General features: G+C 39.5%; 1 protein-coding gene and 1 long non-coding RNA gene across 3 annotated transcripts in view; both read left to right on the top strand.

Annotated features, from left to right (window-relative positions):
• Positions 1 to 129: 129 nt before the first annotated feature.
• On the top strand, positions 130 to 22301 carry LOC136853184 (uncharacterized). Of its 2 annotated transcripts, XM_067128533.1 has the most exons (4): positions 130 to 1381; positions 3670 to 3870; positions 5642 to 5762; positions 21844 to 21978. In XM_067128533.1, the coding sequence occupies exons 1-3, from the start codon at positions 512 to 514 to the stop codon at positions 5723 to 5725; spliced, it is 1155 nt and encodes a 384-aa protein (XP_066984634.1). In that variant the 5' UTR covers positions 130 to 511; the 3' UTR covers positions 5726 to 5762; positions 21844 to 21978. The 2 variants fall into 2 exon arrangements, with proteins under 2 accessions (XP_066984634.1, XP_066984633.1); XM_067128532.1 differs by lacking the exons at positions 130 to 1381; positions 3670 to 3870; positions 5642 to 5762 and adding an exon at positions 17902 to 19119 and having other exon boundaries at positions 21844 to 22301.
• A 692-nt stretch (positions 22302 to 22993) lies between these two features.
• Positions 22994 to 27350, top strand: part of LOC136853183 (uncharacterized) — a 38741-nt gene continuing 34384 nt past the window's right edge. Inside the window, exon 1 of the long non-coding RNA XR_010857381.1 lies at positions 22994 to 23132. This is a non-coding gene — a long non-coding RNA (uncharacterized lncRNA). The remainder of the gene's footprint in view (positions 23133 to 27350) is intronic.

Genomic DNA, 27350 nt, shown 5'->3' with positions numbered 1-27350 from the left:
GCCTTTGTTTGCGAAGCTGTTGTGTGGATAATGAATTGGAGGTTATTGCGGTTCTCTTGTTAGTGTAACTGTTCGTATTCATATGCGATGCCTTTATTGCTCTACTCCGTCCATGACGCAGCAGAACGGATACGGGTTTTTGAATAGCGAAAATCAAGTTGTTGATTATATGCAATTTTAGATATTTTTTGTAATTTATATGGGAATTCTTCTATTCAACATATCTCTTACAAGAGAAAGAGAGAGAAACCTCCAAACCTTAGGAATTAATCGGAGAGTGTGACGCCATCCCGGAACGAAAAATTCAAAACATTTGAGAAAGAAGAAGAACTGATTTCCGAGACAACAAGCATGACCGGTAGAATGTAACAAACCTATTGGAAACTTCTGCTTGGCTATACGTGCTGCTAATTGGAGGTGCAGTTTTTGTTCGTGAATATCTTAGTACGTCCTGAAAAGTTACGTCGAAAAAGAAAACTGGCTTAAATCTTTCTTGAAGTGTCTTTGCAAAATGATACGGAGAGGTGTTCATTTTGGATTAGCAGTTATTTTCATCTTAGGTCAAGCGTGGGCGTTGACACATAATGAAGGGTTGGAGAGAGAACGATTAGAAAAAAGGATGGATCACCAAAAGGACCTTCATTTTGAGGAGACTTTCCGACAACTAGCTTACGACATGGAAGTGATTTTACAGCAACATCTCCGCACCTGGAATTTCTTGACGGAGACGAATGCGGTATTTGACGAAGGTGTAGCAATCGACAAGAACTGGTTTACAGTAAAACTTGGAGATGAAGTAAACATGTACCATGTAAACGGCGATTTGCGTTTTCATAGTGAAAAGAGTGATTTTATAAGTAAAGGAGAAACTAGAGACGACAAAAGAGTGAACGTAACCAGCAACCACGACCTTCGCCAAAATCCTCACTCTAAAAAGTGGAAGTGTAAAGTGTGCGTTCAACGAAACAACATCACCGAGAATAAATCCGTCAGGGAACGCTTTCTTCCCAATAAAGATGTAGAAGAACGCAAACAGGTTTTCTTAAAGGAAGAGGAGCGACCCCTCGATGACCAAAGAGAACCCAAAAGGGAAAAAAAGAGGAAGGGAAGGAGCCCCTGGCAACGGATGAAAAGATCTAGCGGCATTCCCGTCATGTACATGCCCGGGCAGAAGAAGAAGAGGCAGTGCGTGGCTGCCGGCGGCATCTTCTCGGGGTATAACGCCTTAAGCTACTTGAGTTTCATCACTGGCATTCTGTCGCTCATCCTGAACGTCAACAATAACATCAACAACAATAACAATAACAATAATCTCAACGATAACAACGCCGTCAGCAATAACAACGTGGATGCGAACTCCAACAGCCAGACGGCTAACCAGGTGAGAATTAGGATTCTGAAAGATGGAAGTGAATAGATTATGCAGATTATGCAATTCATAACCTCCTTCTGCTTTGTACGGGACTGCTAAATTTCTGCCCTGACAGACCAATCGTGTGATACTATAGCTTAATGGAGCACTGGCTAACATAGTACCTGTAGAAAAGAGATAGGAGTCACTGTGCATATGAGTGAAAAGAAATCGTGTAGACGTTTTGATCAAATGAATGGCATTAATTTTGGTCGATTTTGATCAGAACAGGCTATTTATTTCATTGTTTCTTTTTTTCAATCGTTCCATCTTAAAAGTTTTGGAGAACTAGTTATTTTTTTATAATATGAAAATTCTGCTGCTAATACAAAGAAGTAATTACCAGGTATGCAATTCAGTCACAAAGCCATAATACTCTGTTACATACACACACACTCACATATATAAAAGTGAATGTTTGTATGTTTGTGCGGTACAGAAATCCGAACCGCTTGACCGATCTAGACAAAATTTGGCACATGGACAGCATTTGACCCAACTTAGATAATAGGGTAGGTTTCAAACCCATACCCCCATCCCCTTCCCCATCCCCCTTCCCTTTGTAACTTATGAGGTAAATAAACTCATGGGTTTATCATACCTCATTTCATGTATTCGAGACCACAGAAATATATCATTGAAAATGCTTCTCATTCCTGTGATTATCAATTCTTTATCAAGGTTTGTGTTAAGGTTTAGTGGGAGTGTGTTTAGGTTTAGTGGGGGCCAGTGTTTAGTTTTAGTGGGGGTGCGTTTAGGTTTAGTGAGGGTGTGTTTAGGGTTAGTGGGGTGTGTGTTTAGGTTTAGTAAGGGTGAGTTTAGGTACAGTGGGGGTGCATTTAGGTTTAGTGAGAGGTGTGTTTAGGTTTTGTGGGTGCTGTGTTTAGGTTTAGTGGGGGTGCATTTAGGTTTAGTGGGAGGAGTTTTTATGTTTAGTGGTGGATGTGTTTAGTTTTAGTGGGTGTGTGTTCTGGTTTAGTGGGGGATATGTTTAGGTTTAGTGGGGGTGTGTTTAGGTTCATTGGAGTGTGCATTTAGGTTGAGTGGGTGGTGTGTGCTCAGGTTTCGTGTGGTGTGTTTAGGTTTAGTGGACATTGTCTGTTTAGTTTTAGTGGGGTGTGTTTAGGTTTAGTGGGGGTGTATTTAAGTTTAGTGGGTGGTGTGTGTGTTTAGCTTTAGTGGGGGTGTATTTAAGTTTAGTGGGTGGTGTGTGGCTTTAGTGGGGTGTATTTAAGTTTAGTTGTGTGTTTAGCTTTTTAGTGGGGGTGTATTTAAGTTTAGTGGGTGGTGTGTGTGTTTAGTGGGGTGTATTTAAGTTTAGTGGGTGGTGTGTGTGTTTAGCTTTAGTTTATTTAAGTTTGGTGGGTGGTGTGTGTTTGTTTAGTGGGGTGTATTTCAGTTTAGTGGGTGGTGTGTGTGTTTAGCTTTAGTGGGGGTTAGGTTTAGTGGTGGTGTGTGTGTTTGCTTTAGTGGGGGTGTTTAAGTTTAGTGGGTGTGGTGTGTTTAGGTTTAGTGGGGGTGGTTTAGTGGGTGGTGTGTGTGTTTAGCTTTAGTGGGGGTGTATTTAAGTTTAGTGGGTGGTGTGTGTGTTTAGCTTTAGTGGGGGTGTATTTAAGTTTAGTGGGTGGTGTGTGTGTTTAGCTTTAGTGGGGGTGTATTTAAGTTTGGTGGGTGGTGTGTGTGTTTAGCTTTAGTGGGGGTGTATTTAAGTTTGGTGGGAGGCGTGTTTAGGTTTAGTGGGGGTGTGTTTAGGTTTAGGGGGCGTGTGTTTAGGTTTAGTGGAAAGTCAGATGGAAGAAAGGGAATATGAACGGAGGTGCAGTCAAAGGAATGAAAGAGATTGCAGCTAGGGGCCGAAGGGTCGCTGCAAAGGCCCTTAAATTATGCCTACAGTGCACCACGTGAGGTGCACGGACGGCACTACCCCCATACGGGGTTGATTTATTAGTTGGTCCAGAATAAGCCGGTCTTGTACTAGCACGATCTTCGCCCAGTGGCGGTCTGTAAGTTTGATCTAAAGAATAAATAAAACACAACGAGATCAGTATCAGTGATTTTTAGTGCAATTAATCCTGATTTATCAGTGTCATTATAGACGGCACCGTACACAGTTCGAGGAATTTATGATGCGTGAAACTGTTGGCCTCTTCCAGGTGCACTTGTCAGACAAAACCACCGGATCCTCATATAAAGCAAACAATCATCTTCTAAAATATTGTCTTCCATCATCGCTAACCCGGTCTTTTAACTTTTCCCAGATCGTCGTGTTTCCCCCGGGCAGAAAGAGGAGGTCATTTGCCGACTTGTGGTTGGCGTCCGCGAGATTCGACTCTACTGCAGCGTCTGATAAGCTGGAGAAATTGGTGGCTAATGGCTGTGGGAGGTCGGCTGGTTCTGCCGGTAATTACTTAGCTGATGGCATGGCCACTGGACTGAAGCTGATGGCAGCCTCTGTGTTGGTAAGTTTTAGCAGCCCTTAAAGTACTTAGTAAAATGTTAAAATCTTAATTTTTTTTTTTACAGGCAGACAAAACTTTCCAAATTTTGTGATGAATGGCAAAAATATGAGCAGATCACATCCAGAGTCCAAGGCCCATTCCACTGGTAGTCTTCAGACAAACAATGAAAGCAGTCCTTCAGAGATTGATCTGAAGCTTGAAATTCTCAGGCTAGAATCTGATTCAGCTCGTCACCAACCATTACGAGACAGATCTGCTTTTCAAAGGCCATTCTTTGACATTTAAGGATTTATGGATCTTGCAGCAAAAACCTGAACCAAGCGGCCAATACTTGTGGTGAACACCAATATACAAGAAATATTTGCTAATCGATTACAGAATGAGCAAATACAGAAGTGCCATTTTTATATGAAACTGGCTGTGCTGAACAAAGACTTGAATGATATAGTAAGTTATGTATCCGTTTGGTCACCGATAAGCAATATTATGAGAAATTTTAAAAGTTCCTCTACGTACAATTTTGATAATGCGATTAAAACAGCAAACATAAAAAATGCTCCGAAGTTTTTTCAGCGCAATCGAGTTTTCTGTACAGCGTATAATTCTGTATGAAACTTCCAGCTGCGGACCATGAAACTCGGCCATAATCCGGTGGTGGCCTCAGCCACTGTCCATGAAACTCACCGTGGTCCGGTGGTGGCCTCTGTTGTTGGTACCCATAGGAGTGCCATAGGTACGATTATGGCTAACTTTAGCCTTAAATAAAATCAAAACTACTGAGGAGGCTAGAGGGCTGCAATTTGGTATGTTTGATGACGGGAGGGTGGATGATCAACATACCAATTTGCAGCCCTCTAGCCTCCTCAGTAGTTTCAAGATCTGAGGGCGGAAAGAAAAAGTGCGGACGGACAGACAAAGCCGGAACAATAGGATATAGGATGGAGTCATTCTATTTTTTTTCCTTCCATTTTATAATGTTTTGGAGTCATTACGTTGCTATACCTAATTCTTTAAACCAGAATATCATAATACCATTCTGTATTGGCCTTAATGGCACATCCAGTAATTTCAAAGGTGACAGTTATTTTCCATTTTAGAAAAAAAATTTTTTTATTGAATATGAGCAGATTTTTGGTCTAAAATCTTATGGAATATTTTCCTGGTAATAATTCTAACTTAGTTTTTCAAGAAATTAATTAAATCGATTATCTCACAAGACTTCAGAACTGTAACTACCACTTCGTGTGATTTTGCTGTGGAATTTCAAATAAGCATTATTTCTCCACAAGGTAATTAAAGTTTTTGCAAATAACTACATTGCTCGTCACCTTCAAGAATATTACTCGTTACAACAAATTCTTCCCGTCGGGAGATAGTGCCGTCAGTGCACCTCACGCGGTGCACTGTAGACATTACTTATGGTTCTTTGCAGTATCCCTTCGGCCCCTAGCTGCAACCTCTTTCATTCCTTTTACTATACTTCCGTTCATATTCCCTTTCTTCTATCTTATTTTCCACCCTCTCCTAACAATTGCTTTATAGTGCAACTGCGAGGACTTCCTCCTGTTACACCTTTCAGACCTTTTTGCTGTCAGTTTCCGTTTCAGTGCTGAATGACCTCATAGGTCCCAGGGCATGACCTTTGACTTGAATCTTACATTCAAATTCAGTAACAAATTCTGATTTATGAATATATTTTAATGATTAACGGAGACGATGATCACCAAAGAAAGTCATTAATAAAGAACTAAATTGAAATCTTTTTTTACAGGAAGAAGTTGATGCAAGTCTCAGAAGAAATGGCTATGACATAGAGAGGAATACCACCTTAAACGCTGACGTACGAACGAAATGAGACGGCATATTGCGCTCAAATCACAAATTACATAAAGGTAAGGACATTACCTCCTACAAGGATATCATGTTTATGGTTTAGTTGTTTGTCCGCTGAATATGCAAAATAGTATTTGTGGATTTTTTTTTCAACGAAAGTTATGGTTGACGGTGGGCCTCCTGAGTAACAAATATGGTTAGATTTTGAAAGAGACTAAAGGGTAACTTTATTGCAAAAATACTGAAAAGTGCGCTGTCAAGTTCTTCCCCGGACTCCAGGCACGAAGAATCGCTGATGGAGAGAGAGAGAGAGAGAGAGAGAGAGAGAATTATGCACGACAGATGATGTACTCTTAGTCCAGATAACCACGAGCGATACTTTTCTACCGCTCACACGGTTATGGTACTGCAGACGCTATGCATTAACCGCTCATGTTTATGGTCTAAGAAACAGGCAGCTTTTTCCGCACACGCACACACACACACAGATAGTGAGCGCTCAAAAATGACAGCATACCTTGTAATATAATTGCAGTAGAAGATAATAGCTCAAATCTACATCAGCAGTTGTTGAAGTGTCATAATGGAATTGGTCCCGTCAGTATAGAGTTTTTTTTTTTTTTGCTCTTCAGTAATTCGACATATGGCAGAGAGCTAATTTATAATTACCTTCATTAAACAGCCATTAAATCCTCACTGTACGGAAGAAAATTACTGTAATGATGGCAAATTACGATGGAAAAGCCGCAATGCATTTTTCGCACAAGTATGCTGTTGTTTTCCCAGAGATCAAATCGGAATCTTGGTGTGAATTAAATGCACTGCGACAGGAATGTCATCATTGAGTATTACACTCAGAAGTTAAAGAATTTTATAATGAGTTCAATTGCCCCTGAAGAACGTCGCACTTTTAACTAAGAAAACAGATAATAGGATCTAAATGGACTTAAGTACCAGGTTTAGAAATTTTCGACAAACAACAGTAAGTAAGGACCAAGAGAAATGGGTGGTTATGAAAGTCACAAATGCGATATTTTATATAAAGAAAAAAATATAGAGCGATCCAAAAAATCCGTTATCTTATTTTTTAAGCTTTTGATTTTAGTAGAAAACATCATTGGTAATAAATATAAATATATTCTATATATATAAAAATGGAAGTATGTATGTATGTGTGTGTATGTTCAAGCATAACTCTGAAATGCATTGAGCAATTTCAACCAAACTTGGTGAACATATGACTTACTATCTAGAAATCAGTACTGTCGGGGTAAGACATCACTAGCACCAAAGGGTACCAAAGGGTGTAGGGGTGGGAAGGGCTTCCCTGAAACAGGGCTGGTTCTGTCCGTAGACTTAGTAACTAAATAAACTCTGTGGCTTTATCATACCTCATTTTGGTATACATATGACGTACTATTTGGAAAAGAATACTGTGGGGGTAAGACATCACTGGTACCAAAAGGGGTTGGGAGTGGGAAGGGGGTGACTTGTAAAAGTAAACGAAAATGACAGATATTAGTATCTAATCCATGGTTTTCGAGGTTGCTGAGATGAATAGTGACACTCCCAGTGCCCTTTAAGTCCAAGTTCAGCTCCGACTGGAAGGGAGGGGTGAGAAGGAGTGAAAAATAAAATGTCAAAAATGCTGGGTAATGTAATTGAAGCAACTGTCTTAACAGGAGAGAGAGAGAGAGAGAGAGAGAGAGAGAGAGTAGAGGGGATGTTAGGGAGAAAAGAGAGAGAGAGAGAGAGAGAGAGTTTACTGGTGTCATTCAGAGTTTTCCCTGGCAGCGCCAGATTGGTCAGCTAGTATATATATATACATACATACATAAATATATATATACATATATATGTATATATACAGTATATACATACATATATATGTATGTATATGTAGTCCCTAACCCCCTCTTTCTAACCCCAAAAGTCCCTAGTTTCGAATCCTAGTTGATGATAAAAAAAATTTGGGTGTAAGTATTTCGAGTATTGCCTCATTACTTACCAGCTAACAAGGGAATATATTTGAAATATTTGATCAATGCCTCATTATTTGTGATGTAATACTTCGCTGAGCGACGGTACGTGTCCTTAATCGTTGGTCTTCAAATAAAACGTTTTGTAACCAGTTCACGCATCTTGCAAACTCCACTCTATTCACATGAATGTATCTCAAACACATCTTTAAACTCCAGGAGGCAACCGCTCGACAAAAGCTTAAACTTTTAAGTCGCAATAACAGTCTCGACAAACTATTAGAATCGATTAAGGTTAATTTCAAGAAAGATTATTTCCACCATGTTCTAGGAGAATAATCGCCCCCCAGTCGTAGACCAACTCTTTTCCCCAGTGCGTTGAGGCAACGAGCACTGATTATAAATTTGTAATGAAGACAAAGTGTCGTCGGTTTCCTGCAAGTTGCTGATTTGCAGAGCGGTCGTCGCCACGGGACTGAGTGATCGCTGCTTCACAGCACTTGCAGTATTGGAACGCGCGTCAACCGCTCTGCTTTTCCGTGGAAGTAAGAATTCTTCATGTTTAAGATTACTTTTAGGGCTGCAAGATCTATCCAGCCTGTTTGTTTAATTTTCTTTCTTCCCATTTACTTCTCTACGCAGAAAGTTGTTTATCACGTTGTTTGTCTGAGCAATTAGGAAACTGACTGGAGTACGTGATGATGAAAAGACAGTCTTCAAAAAGAAGTTCAAATCTGTGGAATCTAAAAGCTGGGATTTTTTGAGTCTGAAGGCTAGGATTTTTTGGAATCTGAAGATTGGAATTTTTAGAATCTGAAGGCTAGGGTTTTTGGAGTCTGAAGGCTAGGATTTTTTGAAGTCTAAAGGCTAGGATTTTTGGAGTCGGAAGGATAGGATTTTTGGAGTCTGAAGGCTAGGATTTTTGGAATCTGAAGGCTGCGATATTTGGAATCAGAAGGCTGGGATATTTAGAATCTATGTGATTTTTGAACTCTTGAGGCTGGTATTTTTGGAATCTGAAAGCTGGGATTTTTGGAATCTGAAGATTGGAATTTTTGGAGTCTGAAGGCTGGGATTTCTGGAATCAGAGGGCTGGGATTTCTGGAATGTAACGATTGGGATTTTTGGAGTCTGAAGGCTAGGGTTTTTGGAATCTGAACACTGGGATTTCTGCAATCTGAAGACTGGGATTTTTGGAATCTGAAGGCTAGGATTTTTGGAATCTGAACGCTGGATTTCTGGAATATGAAGAGTGGGATTTTTAGAATCTGAAGACTGGGATTTTTGGAATCTGAAGATTGGGATTTTTGGAATCTGAAGGCTAGGATTTTTGGAATCTGAACGCTGGGATTTCTGGAATCTGCAGATTGGGATTTTTGAAATCTGATGACTGGGATTTTTGGAATCTGAAGACTGGGATTCTTGTGATCTGAAGGCTTGGATTATTAGAATCTAAAGGCTGGAATTTTTGGGATCTGAAAGCTGGGATTTTTGGACTCTGAAGACGGATTTTTGGCATCAGAAGTCCTGGAACTTTTGGAATCTGAAGGCTGGGATTTTTGGAATCAGGATGCTTGGATTTTTAAATCAAGGCTGGGATCTTTGGAATCAGAAGACGTTTTTATTGGAATCAGAAGGCTGGGATTTTGGAATCAAGGCTGGGATCTTTGAAACTAGGTTAGGATAATTGGAATCAGAAGGCTGGGATTTTTGGAATCAGAGGGCTGGGATCATTGGAATCTGAAGGCTAGGATTTTTGGAATTAGAAGGCTGGGATTTTGGAATCAAGACTGGGATCGTTGGAATCAGAGGGTTAGGATAACTGGACTCAGAAGGCTGGGATTTTGGGGATGAGAAGACGGTTTTTTTGGAATCAGAAGGCTGGGATTTTGGAATCAAGGCTGGAATCTTTAGAATCAGAGGGTTAGGATAACTGGAATCAGAAGGCTGGGATTTTTGGAATCAGAAGGCTGGGATTTTGGAATCAAGGCTGGGATCTTTGGAATCAGAGGGTTAGGGTAACTGGATTCAGAAGGCTGGGATTTTTGGAATCAGAAGGATGGGATCATTGGAATCTGAAGGCTGGGATGTTTGGAATTCCAGTGATGGAAAGTGGTTACTGATTCACTCTAAGTATATCATTATGGACTGATCTGCAATTAACAGCTTTATACACATAATACCTCCTGGTTCTACCCACACATAGTAAAAGACCCTTACTTCACTTAATATGGACTCATTTGCAGGGCCCACGGTTCAGTTCCTAACTGTTGCCGACCAGTCTACCCAGATGGGGTCAAGAAAAAGGTATTAACCCGGTATGTAACCACCTTGGTCTAAGTCTAGGGTAAACTCAATGAGACTCCGTGTTTAGAACTAGCCTCTCGGGGATCAAAGATATCGCTTATTAATATAATCTGTCGACAACACAATATAGAAATGGGTGTATAAAATACTTTGATCCCCGAGGGGCTAGTACTAAACACGGCGTCCCACTGAGCTTCCGCCATGTTTAGTACTAGCACCTCGGAGGAGGTCGATACATATCGCGTTAATAACGAAGAAAAGTGCATGCGTCTAGCACCCTCACCCCTAGACAGTTGGTGATAGCTGGCAGGCTCTAATTTTCTCGTTACACAAGACATCTGTGTGCACAGTTAACTTTTAAGCAGTCGCGGCATTAATTCATATTTCCAGTGTTACAGTTTTCTTAATGCCTCATTCCTTGGCTAGTTAAATGTCAACAGGAAAATCTAAAATTGCTGAGGGAAGAATAAATTCACTTTATTACGCAATAACTCAGAAAGAACGTGTTCATTTAGCTGTAATCTTCAGTTTAACGAATACGTTGGAATAGGAAATTTACACAGCTGGGGAACTGAGACAGTTATACAGAGAAGCCTAAAGTGTTTATTATCTCATTTTCCTGGTGGAACAGATTCAGTACTTGGGTGTATTTGTGTACTTTAACACGTGTACTATGACAGGTATTGGTGTAAAAAAAATAAGTTTTTATTCTTAAAGATTAACAATTTACCAAGGGATACTGATTATTCATAAACATGGGGGCCAACCCGTAGTGGGTAGTGCCGTCAGTGCACCTCATGCAGTGCACTCTAGGCACTACTTAAGGTTCTTTGCGGCGTCCCTTCGGCCCTTAGCTGCAACCCCTTTCGTTCCTTTTACTGTACCTCCTTTCACATCCTCTTTCTTCCATCGTACTTTCAACCCTCTCCTATCAATTGATTCATAGTGCAACTGCGAGGTTTTCCTCCTGTTACGCATTTCAAACCTTTTACTGTCAATTTCCGTTTCAGCGCTGAATGACCTCATAGGTCCCAGTGCTTGGCCTTTGGCCAAAATTCTATATTCAATTCAGTTCAATAAACAAGGGGTTTTCAACGACGTAACAAGCTTTTTTATAAAATTTTTTTGGGAGCAGATATCTGCAAATCACCATATTTCTCTTCTTTTCATACTACCAAGATCTTTAGACACTGAATAGTACTGTCTTCCATTTTTGCGTTACGTTCATGGGTTACGTCCACGAGCCGAGCGTAACAATTTTCCCTTACACATTCGTTCGTGCGCTGCGTGACAGCCTCTTGGTAGCGCCATGGTCCATAGATAGCGCATTATGATTTAACAGATTGACTAACTAGCACTTCGAGTGAATTCAGTCACGACTGCTAAAGTATAGTTAACGGTAACTTTGAACGCTGCGTGTGTGCCAGTGAGAGAATTCCTTCGTCAGGCAAGTTGGAATTCCAGATGTAAGAATGTTAATGAATGGTTTCTTTATCTCACGCTATACCTTTGGAAACTTCGGCGTGAAATACTCGGCCTAAATGCTAAAAGGTCCCAAGAGTAAGTGGACGAAGCGGCGGGTGCGGTACAAAAAAATAAAAAAAAAAGGCGCCAAAGTTTCTTCGGCGCAATCGAGTTTTCTGTACAGCGTGTAATGCTGTATGAAAACTCTCAGCCACGGCCCATGAAACTCTCAGCCGCTGCCCATGAAACTTTCAGCTGGTGGCCAGTGTTGTTGGTAACTATAGCGGTGCCAGACGCACGATCTTGGCTAACTTGAACCTTAAATAATATCAAAACTACTGAGGCTAGAGGGCTGCAATTTGGTATGTTTGATGAATGGAGGGTGGATGATCAACATACCAATTTGCAGCCCTCTAGCCTCAGTAGTTTTTAAGATCTGAGGGCGGACAGAAAACCTGCGGACGTCCAGACAAATAGCCATCACAGAATTTTTCTTTTACAGAAAACTAAAAAGATAGTAACGTGAGACTAGAATCGCGGTAATTAGAGTACACGTATATGGGGTTACTAGTACTAAGCCCTCCCACTGTAGGCATTACTTGAGGTTCTTTGCAGCGTCCCTTCGGCCCCTAGCTGCAACCTCTTTCATTCCTTTTGCTGCACCTCCATTCATATTCTCTTTCTTCCATCTTATTTTCCACCCTCTCTTTACAATTGTTTGTAGAATGATATAACTAGATCTCATCTACGCAAAGTCGTGTATGTGTTGAATAGAATATAAAATTTAGGCCACAGGCCAAGCATTGGGACCCGTGAGGTCATTCAGCGCTGAAAATAATGTTGAAACAATTGTACAGAGAGAGTGGAAAGTAAGATGGGAGAAAGAATATGAACGGAGGTATAGTAAAAGGAGTGAACGAGGTTGCAGCTAGGAGCCGAAGGGACGCTGCAAAGAACCTTAAGGAATGCCTACAGTGCACCACGTAAGGTGCACTGACGGCGCAACCCCAATACGGGGGTCGTGTATGTGTATGAAAAATTAGGGATCTGTTGCTATTAACTGTGCACGAGAGAGAGAGAGAGAGAGAGAGAGAGAGAGAGAGAGAGAGAGAGAGAGAGAGAGAGAAGCCCCAGCTCCTTACGTTGTAAAAACCTTCAGTAATCTTTCTGTTTGTATTATGAAATTGTTACCGCCTCCTCTGCTGCTAAATAGTCTTGCTGACTGACCAGTGCGTCACTGAACTGCATTCTCCAGCTAGGTATAATTGTAAGGGATCATTACTGGTCTTTAAGTTCACTGTTCGTTGGACACAATTACAGCTCATTTCTGCGTAAACACAGGCGCCATGATGGTCAATGTACAAGTAAGGGCTCTCTACTAAAATGGTGTTTTTCTTTTGCAGATTATCACTATTCCCTTTTAACTTTCCTCTTCCTGTTCTCAGTGGAAGCAATATATGGACTGTATAATGTATACACTATATAATTCATCACAATCAATATTTGACAGCTAGTCTAATATCTCGAGATTATTAGTTAGCTTTCATTAATCTTTTAGCATCATGCAACGTTACCTTTGGGAACCAGATACCATACCTGAATGACCCGTATGGTCAGGCGTCTAGTAAAAAAAAAAAAAGTAATGATTCTCTCTACAGCCACAGATTCGGCGAGCATTTACCCGGGCTTAATTATTTAATGTTTATTGTTCTTTCCACCCGGCTTGCTGATTGCCGTAATAGAGATACTGAGAGTTCCTAGGCAGTGTGGTGCTGGATCATTAAAGTTGCCATTGCTCTACGTGAGATTATTTGGATAGCGAACAAGAAGAAGAATTGAGCGGAATTCCTCATCATTTACTTCTTGCAACGCGTTTCTTTATTGCCAGAATGACGTTTCAGAGCCTAGAAATACGCAGGCACGTACAAGATACAAGCAAATGGAAAATAACAGTCAAATTACTGTTAAGTTGCAGCCAACCATTCATTTTGGCAAAGGAAATGTAATGGATGAGATGAATCATCGATATTTGCAATGATTTTTGAACGAATATTAGGAATTGTTGTTCCAGTGAAACTCCCCACTCGTATCATTCCGTTGCTTTGTCTTCCACGAATCTCCATTCATCTTCAGCCTTCCTTCTCATAGTTATCTCACATATGGAACTTCCGCTGTTTCTCTAATAGTGTCATTTCCACTCTATCCTGCCACCTAACTCCTGATATCCTTCTTAAAACTTTACTCTCAAATCCACAAAGTGATTTATCCCGCAGGGAGGTAGTGCCGTCAGTGCACCTCCTGCGGTGCAATGTAGGCATTACTTAAGGTTCTTTGCGGCGTGCCTTCGGACCCTAGCTGCAACCTTTTTCGTTCCTTTTACTGTACCTCCTTTCATATTCTTTTTCTGCCATCTTACTTTCCACCTTCTCCTAACAATTGATTCATAGTGCAACTGCGAGGTTTTCCTCCTGTTACACATTTCAAACCTTTTACTGTCAATATCCGTTTCAGCGCTGAATGACCTTATAGGTCCCAGTGCTTGGCCTTTGGCATAAATTCTATATCCAATCCAATCCAATCCAAATCTTATTCCTGTTGCCCTTTTTTGATTGGCCTTTTTTTTTTTACTCCTCCATTAATTTCCAACTCGAGAGAACCTCTGTTTGATAAAATTTTTCCTGCAGAGTTGAAAGCTTAGCCTAATTCTATATTCCTTTCTCCGTGTGATGTTATTTCATCCACCCATCATTTTCTGTCCCCATTACTTCGATATTTCCTAGATTTATCTTGAGGTTCATCTCCCTAGGTATATAATGTTTTCTTTAAAGCAAGCTTTGCATACCCTGTGGTGTTTTGCTGATTAAAACTGTATATTCTGCATTTACTAAGTCAGTCGAATTTCTATCGTTGCTCAAACTTAAAGCCTTTCTCCCGTCTCTGACCACTTTTTAATTTTCTGAAAAGAAAACTATTGTGCCGGTTTTGTCTGTCCTTCCGCACTTTTTCTGTCCGTCCTCAGAGCTTAAAAACGACTGAAGTTAGAGGGCTGCAAATTGGTATGTTGAACATCCACCCTCCAATCATCAAACCTACCAAATTGCAGCCCTCTAGCCTGAGTAGTTTTTATTTGATTTAAGGTTATATTTAGCCATAATCCTGCTTCTGGCAACGATATTGGAAAGGCCACCACCGAGCCATGGTTAAAGTTTCAAGGGCCGCGGCTCATACAGCATTATACCGAGACCACCGAAATATACATCTACTTTCAGTGGCCTTGATTATACGCTCTAGCGGCTGTACAGAAAACTCGATTGCACCGAAGAAACTTCGGCGCGATTCTTACTTGTTTTTTTTTTAGTATAAAATCCAAGAAAACTGCAAACAGAAAAGACGACATAACATCACCTTGTATCATCCTACTACTTGCTACATATTACTTGATAAGACTCCATCAACATTCTGCATCTACTTCTTTAGCGAATAATTTCCATTAACTTCACATTATGAACGGGATATCATAGTGACACGAGACCTCCTTAAATATCGGTTTGTGAAAGCTATCAAATGCCTTCTCGGAACATTGTTTGGCATTAATGCTGATTCAGCGGAGAAGTTAAGTATACCTTAGTTTAACCAGACCACTGAGCTGATTAACAGCTCTCCTAGGGCTGGCCAGAAGGATTAGACTTATTTAACGTGGCTAAGAACCAATTGGTTACTTAGCAACGGGACATACAGCTTATTGTGGAATCCGAACCACATTATACCGAGAAATGAATTTCTATCGCCAGAAATAAATTCCTCTAATTCTTCATTGGCCGGCCGGAGAATCGAACGCGGGCCCAGCACAGTGCTAGCCGAGAACGATATCGACCGGTTCAAAGAGGAACTGATTCAGTGGAGAAGAGTGGAGTATAATTGATAACAGTAAGCACTACAGTGGAACTGAATTGAATTGAATATAGAAACTTAGGCCAAAGGCAAAGCACTGGGACCTATGAGGTCATTCAGTGCTGAGGCGGAAATTGACAGTAAAAGGTTTGAAAGGGGTAACAGGAGGAAAACCTCAATTGTTAGGAGAGGGTGGAAAGTAAGAAGAGAGATTCAGAAAATAGAGGATCTAATGGTGGAATTAAAAGAAACTCCCGCAGTTCCACTAAGAGTCATAGTTGAAGAGGTTGGACAGCAAAGTCGAAGGAAGCAGGAATGGAGATAAATTAGAAGACTAAAAGGTTGTTGCAGCTAGGGATCCGAAAAGAAGTTACAACCCCTTAGTAATGACTAAAGTGCAACAGTAGGTAGGGTGCACTGAGGGCACCGCATCCTTATGGGTATGAGACGGTGCGACCAGCTATATAGTACCGTGCACGATTACACAACAAGTAAATTTCGGCGCAATCGAGTTTTCTGTACAACCGCTACAGCGTATAATCAAGGCCACCGAAAACAGACCTATCTTTCGGTGGTCTCGGTATAATGCTGCATGATCCGCGGCCCGTGAAATTTTAACCACGGTTCAGTGGTGGCCTATTCTATATCGATGCCAGAAGCACGATTATGGGTAACTTTAGCCTCAAATAAAATAAAAACTACTAAGGCTAGAGGACTGCAATTTGGTATGTTTGATGATTGGAGGGTGAATGATCAACATACCAATTTGTAACCCTCTAGCTTCAGTAGTTTTTAAGATCTGAGGGCGTACAGAAAAAGAGTGGACAGAAAAAGTGCGGACGGAAAAAGTGCGGACAGAATAAAGTGGCGACAGAAATAGTGCGGACAGAATAATGTGCGGACAGAAAAAGTGCGGACGGAAAAAAAGTGCAGACAGAAAAACTGCGTACAGAAAAAAGTGTGGACAAGAAAAAGTACGGACAGAATAAAGCGCGGACGGACAGACAAAGCCGGCACAATAGTTTTCTTTTACAGAAAACTAACAAGCAGATTCTTAGTTTTTTTTTTCTTATAACCGAAATAATCCCTGTCAAAACCCTTGAGATAACGAGCGCGCGATCTAGAAGCGAGTCAGGTAAATGAAATACATTTTCTGACAGTAATCACGCCGAGGGAAAAATAACTGACGGAATAATGGTTACGAACGAGTCCATAAATTGATCGTAATCGCATCTTGTGAGAGAGCAATAAGTAAATGATAATATTCATCATTCATAAACGATGTTTGTAACAGCTCAAGTAGTGTTACGTTTCTTTTCGTATTTATGGTATGTTTTCATGTGTTAAATTTCCTTTAAATGATGTGTTTGCTCGTCTAATAATTTTTCTTTAATATTTTATTTGTTGCAGATAATATTAACCTGAACGTTTGCGTTAATGTCACATCTTTTATACACTTTACACACATACACACATATATACAGTATATATATATATATATATATATATATATATATATATATATATATATATATATATATATTTGTATATATTATTTATATATACATATTGTATATATATATATATATATATATATATATATATATATATATATATATATATATATATATATATATATATATATATATATATATATATATATATATATATATATATATATATATATATATATATATATATATATATATATATATATATTATACTTCACGACCCATGAAAGCTGACATGAATATGGAAATAGAGGTGGGCAGTTAGAAGGGGTGGCGGGCAGGGGGTAGGGGTGGGGGTTGGGGAAGGAGCATTAGTGTGACCTTGCAACAAGTACAAGTCAACCAACTGTTCTTCAACAACCGCAGATTCCACAAAATAAGGCAGACCCCAGCCTGAAAGTCACATTGGAATATTTTTTATAGCACTTTTTTTTTTTTTTTTTTTTTTGCAAATCGGGTAAATAGCAGGAAATTTTTGAAGCGAGGCCTGTTAACGAACCGTCAGTATACATATTCATTCGCAATAATTGCGTGGTAAGTGCTTTCATTAGTAGCTCCTTAAGTTTTACGGCATTTCGTATTATTTTGAAGATTTCAAAGATTTTGGTACCATTTTATATTCATCTCTCTCTCTCTCTCTCTCTCTCTCTCATTTTCTTCATAACGCCTTGTTTACAGAAAGCTAATTTTGAAAGCTCTGATATCTCTCTCTCTCTCTCTCTCTCTCTCTCTCTCTCTCTCTCTCTCTCTCTCTCATCTTTTCTTCATATCCATATCGCCTAGTTCACAGAAAAATAATTTTGAAAGCCCCTGTAATATAAATACAAAAAATCAAGCAAGCTTCCATTTCTCTCTCTCTCTCTCTCTCTCTCTCTCTCTCTCTCTCTCTCTCTCTCTCTCTCTCATAAACACGGACCTAGACGTGCGAAAATCACGTCTTTCAGGTATCCAGGCAACATGCAAAAGGGCCTGTTTATGAGAGAGAGAGAGAGAGAGAGAGAGAGAGAGAGAGAGAGAGAGAGAGGAGCAGGAAAAGAGGGTCGCCACTCCAGACCGAGGGGCGGATTTAACGGGTTCGTCACGTCGCGGAGGAGACAGCGTAGGCTACGTCTGAGTGTCGGGAACATTATCAGTAACGCTTTGGGCGGTCCGCAAGACTGTGATAGACTTCGCGAAGCCCGGTCAGCCATTCACGTCGATGATAGACACATTTCAGAAGCGATAGAAAAATAAACCAGTGGAGGCGATCCCCATTTTCTTGCTGTTCGTCGACCATGGTTCTTCGCTTTCTGGCGCTCGTTCTGGTACTAAGACATACCGTAACGGAGGGCATGGATACTACTGACGTCTTCTGCCCTGGTACAGGAGAGTGCGCTTTAGAGCTGAGACTTCAGAAGCTGGAGGAATTTTTCAACGGATCATTGCCCGGAAACGTCAACGCAACATCGTACGTAGGCCTAGGAGACGTTGGGCAGTTTTTTGCGCGAAAGATCGGCAGTAGTTTCCACGATCACGGAAATGCCAACGAGCTGACGAACCATCGGCAGCACTCGAGGGAAGGTAGACAGTATTATACCACTGGGACGGATTATGGCACTGGCTATGGCATTTCGTACCCTGGATATAATTATGGTACCGGGGCCGACAGCAGCACTACTTTCAACGGCCTGGATGCGGCACTTTCCGCCCTCGCCTTCCTGGCCTTCGGCGTGTGGCTGTTCAACTTGGTCCTTCCTCAGCTGCAAATAGCTGGCTTAGGGGTACCTGGGCTGGGAAAGAGAACGGGGCAGGCAGATTCCCTCGCTAGAGAGGCCAAGGAATCCGGCGACCAATCAGTGATCACGAAAATATTGACCTCAAATCAAGATCTAATCAATAATATTTTCCTTAAAGTAAATGAGTCATCCGATAACAGTTTTGTACGAACCGGTGAGGGCCTTTTCTCTTCTTCCCTGGTGAAAATGGTCGGAAATCTCGCGACAAAGTACGGACAGGCGCTGTGGCAATCACTCCAGGATATATGGAGGCCAGGGGAACGGGTCCCGAGAGAGGCGGAAGACAACAAGACCCCAAAGAAAAGATCACTGGCGTCGAAGAGCGAGAAGAACCTCTGGGGGTCACACCGGTGGAAACCGAAGGCCGAGCTGAAGGGGAGGGGGCTACTGGAAGATCTGCTGGGGCAGGTCTGGAAGCCCTTCAGCTTCATTGCAAAGCTCATCTCTCGGCACCACACCGATCACCAGTTTCCCAACTCCCGCACTGAGGTTAGTCTGGTCATGAGAGTGGTGATGTTTACAGTTACAGGGTTTCGAGTGTTTCAAAGCCGGCTGCAGAAGCAGTGTCAGTAATTTAGATGTATAGGTTCCAAAGCTTAGTTTGCTATAAGAATCTTACACATAACCTACGCTATAAGTTTCATCCATAATACTTTATTACATTATCGCTCAATAACGCCATGGTAGCAGTCACTTTTGACTGACATTGGAAATATTGTGTTTGTTGCTGAGAGAGAGAGAGAGAGAGAGAGAGAGAGAGAGAGAGAGAGAGAGAGAGAGAGAGAGAATAATGATGTACTGAAGAGTAGTAGTTTAGTCAAAGACATCAAATCATTAAAGAAACTTTATCAGGGTCTAATTATGCTTTACTGATCCCAACCATAATGCATGTGCTAAATTGATCACACACACAAACACACACATCCATATTATAATATATATATATATATATATATATATATATATATATATATATATATATATATATTATATATATATATATATATATATATATATATATATATATATATATATATACATATTTACTACATACATGTTAATACATACATACATACATACATACATACATACATACATACTTTCATAACATTTGAGTGTTTTATTTTCTTCCTGTTATTATTACAGTTCTCTGAGATATATAGCATTAACTTTCTAACATTTGGCGTTTTATTATTATTTTGTTATTATTATCCTAATGATGCTGGATTCGATAATATTACGACAGTTATATCATTTCAAAACACAGTGCCTTTTGTATAGTTTCATCTCATACTATGCTCAAAATTATCTCAGTGGATAAATAAATTATTTGTCATGTTTCATGTTCTAACACAGTGGTTTGTCATACACAAACATCATCTTAATCACAGAATTCAGAACTGTATTGCAGCATCTAACTTGCACTCTCATCCACTCCTGGGGTCTTTTTGTTCTTCAGTCACTTAATTACCTTTCTAAAATCTTCAACAGTCACATCCATAAGCATTTTTAAACGTACATTAGGCCCTTCATTTCTTGCATCATTCAACTCTGCCCCTCATCTATTCTCCAGTTTCAAAATACTCAATCCACCAACCCAGGACTGAGTTCACCTCTGACAGGATAACTCTAATAACTTCTTTTGTTCTGAGGTTCATTTGCCTATTAATCTTTCCCTCTGTATTTACTTCTATGTAGAACAATTTCTTATTCCTTAGTTTCAGGTTCATTTCACCACTATTTTCGTTACTTGCATTCTTTTTCTTTCATCTGCCATGCTCAGTCTTACCTGTACAGTCCTTCAACTAACACATTTGCACTCTGTCACCCACCTCAGAATCTTTGTAGCAATGCATGTGCAGTTTCTTCTCTAGATCTACGCCTTTCAGCTGTTCCAGACACACTCTATCTTTGTCTTTCCCATTCCTTTACACACTGTCCTTTCACCTCTAAATCAGTAAATGTCAAAACATCTAGCATTCTCACCATGACCAGATCAGTTGTCAAATAAATCTTCTCTTGTGCGCTACATCCGAGCACACTCAAAACTAGGGGACTCGGTATTGTTTCCTTTCCTGCAATAGGAGGACAGGGTATGGCGCTGTGAACCCCATTCCTCCTGCCATTTAGTGACTTTCACAACATTCAAAATTTATGAGAATGCTATTATTCATCTCTCTCTTACCCTATAGGAATGAAAGTATTGTTACCATTGTCATTAAGAAAAATGTCCATCTGCCAATCAAGGGGCATCCTCTCACACCAAGGGGCCCACAACATTTCACCAGACCCTCCTTTGCCCTTAAATTCATGGGATCAGTATCCCGAACTGTTAGCACATTCCCAAGGTAGCAAAGTCCAAGTTACACTGCTTATTACCAGCGTAGTAGCAGTCTTCAATAACTAGACTGACCTGTTAGCCTGAAGAGAGAGAAAGGCTCATCTACCATTTAGGGACATCTCCCCACGGAGTTCAGTCTTTCAATAGGCACACTATAGGTTAGAACTTCGAGTGATCTGACTATCTATCTATCTGTCTATCTATCTATGTATGTCAATATAGATATATACATATATGCGTCTGTGTGGGGAGGGCGAGTGGTGTATTGGTAGAGCACCGAGTTTACATTCACAAGGTCAGTGGGCATGATCCTTTCTTGTTGCCACATATTGACTGACCCAGCTGGGAATCAAAGAAAAGGCAGGGAACTAGCAAAAATCATCTCAAAAAACGCCTTGTGATGAGGGGCATAGCTGGATGGATATCTAATCGTTATTTGGTTGAAATAAAAGAAAAGATAAATATAAATTTAAGCTGGAAAATAATGGAAGAAAAGTGGCTGTAAACTAATTAGGACAAAGGAGTATGATAAGAGTGGGATGAGCATATAAGGAGAAAATGGATGAACTGTGGGTGAGATTTCAGAATAGGTTCACAGCGTCAGAAAATGTTATTTACTGAGTACAACACTCAAAAACATTTAGTAAAAGTATAATTTTAGTGTGATTTATTATCAGTGCCACCTTCATGAAGACACTATAGCATGCTTTTTAATCATTTTCTCCGGAACATAACAATCATTTAAGATTATCATTTATAATAGTTCTCTCTCTCTCTCTCTCTTGTTAGATGCTTTTGCCGAGTCATTCCAAACCTTACGTAATGTTCGCATTTTTTTTTTTTTTTTATAAGATTTTGATCTCTATTTCCAGACTGTGAACGGAAATGTCGATAGACTGGACGGAGATCTTCACAATCTAGTCGACAATTCTTTAAGCGACCTTTGGAACGGTAAAATGAATAGTCTTAATGCAGATCCCCTTAACAGGAATTCCCTGGAACACAAAGACCGACACCGCCACGGGACGGATCTCGTGTGACGTCATAAAAGCAAGTTGGACCTGGTCCATAGCCTTTGTGGAGTTCCCGTTACTTCCACAACGAGTTTCATTTTGTCCTGGTAACCAATGGGAATCAGTTCTGAATAATAATCTCCATTTCTTCAAAGTGGGTAGCTGCATTATTATTATTATTATTATTATTATTATTATTATTATTATTATTATTATTATTATTATTATTATTATTATTATTATTATTATTATTATTATTATTTGTAGGTTGAGTCTTAATATCTATTTTGAAGTGTATTGTAGAGGTTGTTACTTTTGTGCCATAATTGTTTTTGTTTATTTTCTGTTTTCATGTATTTAATAAATTCTTGAAGAAAAAATTATGTCCTTTCCTTATTTCCATTTCCTTAATTTGATTTAATTTTACTTTATTCAAATATATTCCTTCTTTGTATTCTCATACCTTAAAGACCATACTGAAATTTGAAATAGACATTCATTAGTTTTTGTATACTCTTCTTTTTATGTAAAAAAAAAATGACAATTTAAGATATGCACAATAGTCTGCTTTCATTTTACTGATGTCCTGTCAAAGTTTTAATAAAACACTCGTTTGAATATTTTAAGACAAATATTTTATGAAAATATTTGGAAGCACACAGGATGGAAGAAGTGTTAGAGCATGACTGCAATAAGTCAGCAATTAATCATTTCTGTGGCGATTCTGAATAATCTTGACCTTTCACCAATTTGTTGAAACTTCTTTAGCGAAGAAAGATTAATTTTATTTAAGACAAACCTATTTTTTGTCGGAAAATAAGACAGAAAATTCTACAACAGGGAGAATTTGAAGCCATGAATAAATTCCCGTTGTGTTTTAAGCGATTTTATTTTTGAAGTTCAGAAGCATATTCGATTGTTTTTTCTAAATAGCACAGATGAATAAAAGCCGGTAACTTCCATTTAAGGGAATGACTTTTGAAACTGAAGCTCTAATAGACAGAAATGACAATAAATAAGTAGTTCTGATTTTTGCCACCAACAACGCCACCGGTCCACCTTCCTTGCGTGTATTCGAGGCTGCGCCATATTGAAAGAAACCTATGAAGAAAACAGTACAGTGACGAAGTAAAACAACAAGAATTGAGGTGAGGTTCCATTTTAAATTAGGTATTTTTGATATATAGAACGATAGCATGCATTATATGGTGACGGTGGAGCTTAAAGGCTAATAAACTTAAAAGTAGCCTAGCCTAGGCCTACAGGTTTTGATGTTCCACATCACTCTCAAATAATTTTTTTTATAATTCGTACTGAGGCTTAGGGAAATTATCCTAAAGCCTATTTTAGGTCCTGTCGGCAACCACAAATATGTCGTAGCCTAGGCTTTTTCCCCTTTTTTTTTTTTTTTTTTTTTTTTTACATCCCTCAGCACAGGGTAGGCCTAGGCTAATTGGAGTAGAATTTATGTAAAATATTTAATTGTAAACCATTATTGTGTTTAGTGATTGAAAGTATGGAAAATATCACTTACCTATATTTTAATGTGCGTTTTGAACGTTTCAGACATTCGTTAGCACGAGTACTTTCAGAAATAGCCTAGTGGGCCCCGCTCCTTACAGGCTAGGCCTATCCTACTATTTGGTCAAATTAAGCGTAATTCCAAGCCGTAGTTCCGCAGCGAGCTAGACTATGGCAGTTGACGTTTTCCTCTGTTATTTCACTTGCTTTACAAGAATTTAAAGTAATATTTTGTCGGCCGGCTGTAACTAAACTGTAATTGACCTCTGAAGACCACACTACCGACCGGGTAGATCTAAGCTGGCATTCTGCCGTGAGCCCCCCCCCCTTCCATAGCTAATACGGCATAATTGTAACCAGGAAAAACCCCTAGGGTACGTTAGGTTGGTATTTTTTTGCCGTGTTAGCTATGGAGGGAGGTGGGGGGCTCGCCGCGGAATGCCAGCTCAGATCTACTGTGTCGTGTAGTCTTCAAAGGTCAATTACAGTTTAGTTACAGCCAGCCAACAAAATATTACTTTAAATTCTTGTAAAGCAAGTAAAGTAACATGGGAAAATGTCAATTGCCATAGACTAGCTCACCGCGGAACTACGGCTTAGAATTACCAAATTAAGCTGTGTTTATGGAATTTTGGTAAGTCTGCCAGATATGGTTTGTTATTGAAATTTGTCAATATAGAAAAGGGTTTGGTATTGGCCTATTATGCAATACAGGTGAGATAACTTGCAAAAATCACCCAAATATTTTTTTTATGTTTTGTTTTATGTTTTTAACTTTGGGATCAGCGCAAAAACATAAACCAAAACGCAGTAAATTTCTCAAATGTTTCGGTTCAAGTTCCCAAGTTATCTAGCCTTTACTATAGGCTATCACATTGACCTTTTCTATATTCAGTGAAAATAAAAAATAAACAAAACAGTATCTCCATGTTGAGCTCTTCCTTATAATTAGGCTTGTGGAATTTTTTTTTTAAGGTTAGGTTAGGTGTGGCTGGTTAGGTCGTATGCTGAGAAAATGAACGTTAGAAATGTTCACCCCTTAGGGGTTAGTACTGTCAGTGCACCTAGCACAGTGTGCTGTAGGCATTACTTAAGGTTCTTTGCAGTGTCCCTTCGACCCCTAGCTGCAACCCCTTTCATTCCTTTTACTGTACCTCTGTTCATGTTCTCTTTCTTCCATCTTGCTCTCCACCCTCTCCTAACACTATTTTCATTGTGCACCTGGGAGGTTTTCTTCCTGTTATACCTTTTAAACCTACATTCTCTCAATTTCTGTTTCAGCACTGAATGACCCCATAGGACCTGGTCCTGGTCGTTTCGGCCGTAAGTTACTTTAGGCTGTAACATCCAAAACAATGTAAGACGTTATGTTTATGGTATTTACCATTATTATTTCATGTTTTACGTACATCCCCAAGGGGCTGGTACTAAACACGGCGCCCATTTTGCGCGTAACCATGCTTACGGCCGAAATGACTTACGGCCAAAACGACCCGAATGCATAGGGCCTAGCACTAGGCCTTTGACCTAAATACTGTATTCCATCAGAAATGTTCAGAGTACACATTAAAACATAAGAAAATTATAATTTCAAGCCCTAAATACAACACAGGTGTATGGTAAAGTTTTACCTTGAATTGTCCTAGTACAGTTAATTAGACGTGGCCTACTTGCTTAAACCAATTTTGCGTATACAAATTTGCAAGTAATGCAGCTTCTGAAATGTTCAGGCAACAGGAACTGGTAATAATTATTTTTATAGGCCTAGTGGTAGCAAACCTGTGACAGATGAATTTCAGGTCAAAAATAGCCTAAGTTCTGGACTTGACCCAGAATTTCCTGTATGCCTATTTTTGGGAAATGCTGCAAAACATCTAGAAGATGCGTACATTATGATGTAATGGGTATTAAACAGTAGATCAGCAGCATTCTGACTCTTGTACAAGGTTTTCTAAATGTTGCTTAAATTTTCTAACGGGTATTGTAATTAATCTTGTAAGAAAAGTAATTGATAGTGGACTGATGTTCAAGGCATATGGTCAGATTTTACTTCTTAACCATTTCTCATTCCTGTGCTTCAAGCTAATATGAGTTTTGAATGGTATAGCCTACAATTATGGGGGATGTTTGTGCTTTCTTGGGTAAAGGAAAACTTGAAACAAATAAAATTCAAGGATATATTTGACTTAACCGAAAGTGCTTGGTCCTTACCTGGCTAGAGGACATCGCCTACCTTCGACAACACCCTTCCCCACCTAATCAGACCTAGGGCACTGGAAATTAAAATAAGGTTGCCGCCTAACCTAGGGTGCTAGGTCTTTAGCCCTATTAACAGAACCTAGGTTATCTGGACCTTACTTAGTATGTATGTAATGTCACTTTAAAAACCTTAATCATAGTCAGTACTGTTAGGTATCATGGGGATATTTGAATACAGCCTTGTATTTCACTCTTGTGTTTTTCCCAACCCGAAAAACCTCCCTCTTTGTCAATGTGGTCTCCATGATTATGGGATATAAGAAGGGTCTGTTGTTTTTAAAAATAGGCCAAGCCTACTAATTTGCTGCTGAAACAAATGTCAGAAACATTCAAAACACACTACAGAGTAACATAGCAATTAATATTTTCAACTCCAGAATATGATTGTGGTTTGAAGTAAATATTTACCAAATGACCAAACATTCAATAAACCTTATCTTAATCAAAGTCAGAACATGCAGAAATGGGCTATCATGAGGATATTAGAATACATCCTTGTCATTTCAGTTATGTATTTTCTCCCACTAAAACATCCAGGTTTCCTACTGTATTCCCCTTTAATTATAGGATATAAGGGGTTCCAGTATCTTTTAACTAGTATGTATTACCAAAATGAATGTCAGAGTTGTTGGAAATACTAAAATAAAAAAAATACTCAAATCAGCAGAAGTAATCCAAGGAACACAAGTCTTGTCTTATCAAAATGAACCTTGGCTAAGCAGTGCCCAGTTTCCAAAATCCCACTAAATTGTTAAAGCTTACAAAAAAGGACTTGACAGGTTTCATCATTGTGCATGTATTCATATTTTCAGATGGAAATAACAAAAGGGGTTTCAGATATGCTAGCAACACTGGAACAGACAAAATAAAAAAATCTGATTGGAAGCCCTTTTGCATGACCTCCAAAACATGAACGAAAGAACTTAGAAAATGTCCATGGTATTTCATCCATTTTAATCAGAATAATAAGTTCTGTGTTCACTGGTAGGTAACAGTAAAGCACAGTAACAGCTGTTTTTTCACTTAAGACCAATTTACAAAATATCAGAAAGGCATATTACATCAGTAATTGAAACTCATATCTCATAAGAGAAGCTGATCTATCTTTCAGTATTGTTTATATCAAATAGTGTTTGCACATTTCTTCCTACAGAAATTCAGACGATTGCCCTTGTGCAGGAGAACAGTCTTCTGTACAGGCTAGAATTGCTAGGTGAAACTTGTTAACATTGTGGTAAGAGGGTGATTGGGAAACTTGTACACTTGTGCTTCTCCCAAGTCACACATTGCAATGTTAGCAAGACTTAGCTTGGCACTTGCACATGCAGACAAGCTCACACGCAACAGGTTGCCATCTTGCAATATTTTTGGGTCACCTTGATGGTCTGCGTGTGTGTATGTGACCATGCATCACCTCTGTCAGTGCATGGTTAGCAATCCTTAAAGTTATTAGAGCATTGGTACCTAACTTAAAAGTCACCAAGTGCTCTTATGGATCCTGCACCTATAATAGACTCATTAGGATATTCAGCAACTCACCTTCCTGCCTAAATTTTTAATGAGGTAATTATGTAATTTTCCATACA

The sequence above is a fragment of the Macrobrachium rosenbergii genome, chromosome 26 (genome assembly GCF_040412425.1).
Source record: "Macrobrachium rosenbergii isolate ZJJX-2024 chromosome 26, ASM4041242v1, whole genome shotgun sequence".
NCBI classification, from domain to species: domain Eukaryota; kingdom Metazoa; phylum Arthropoda; class Malacostraca; order Decapoda; family Palaemonidae; genus Macrobrachium; species Macrobrachium rosenbergii.
Note: the sequence above shows the minus strand (reverse complement) of the source record. Positions and strands in the feature narration are given on the sequence as shown.

Excerpts from the sequence above, each read along its gene's own strand:
- LOC136853184 (XM_067128532.1), top strand. The coding sequence starts at position 18,130 with ATGGTTCTTCGCTTTCTGGCGCTCGTTCTGGTACTAAGACATACCGTA. Across the intron at positions 19,120-21,843 it reads TTCCCAACTCCCGCACTGAG|ACTGTGAACGGAAATGTCGA; the intron begins GTTAGTCTGGTC and ends CTCTATTTCCAG.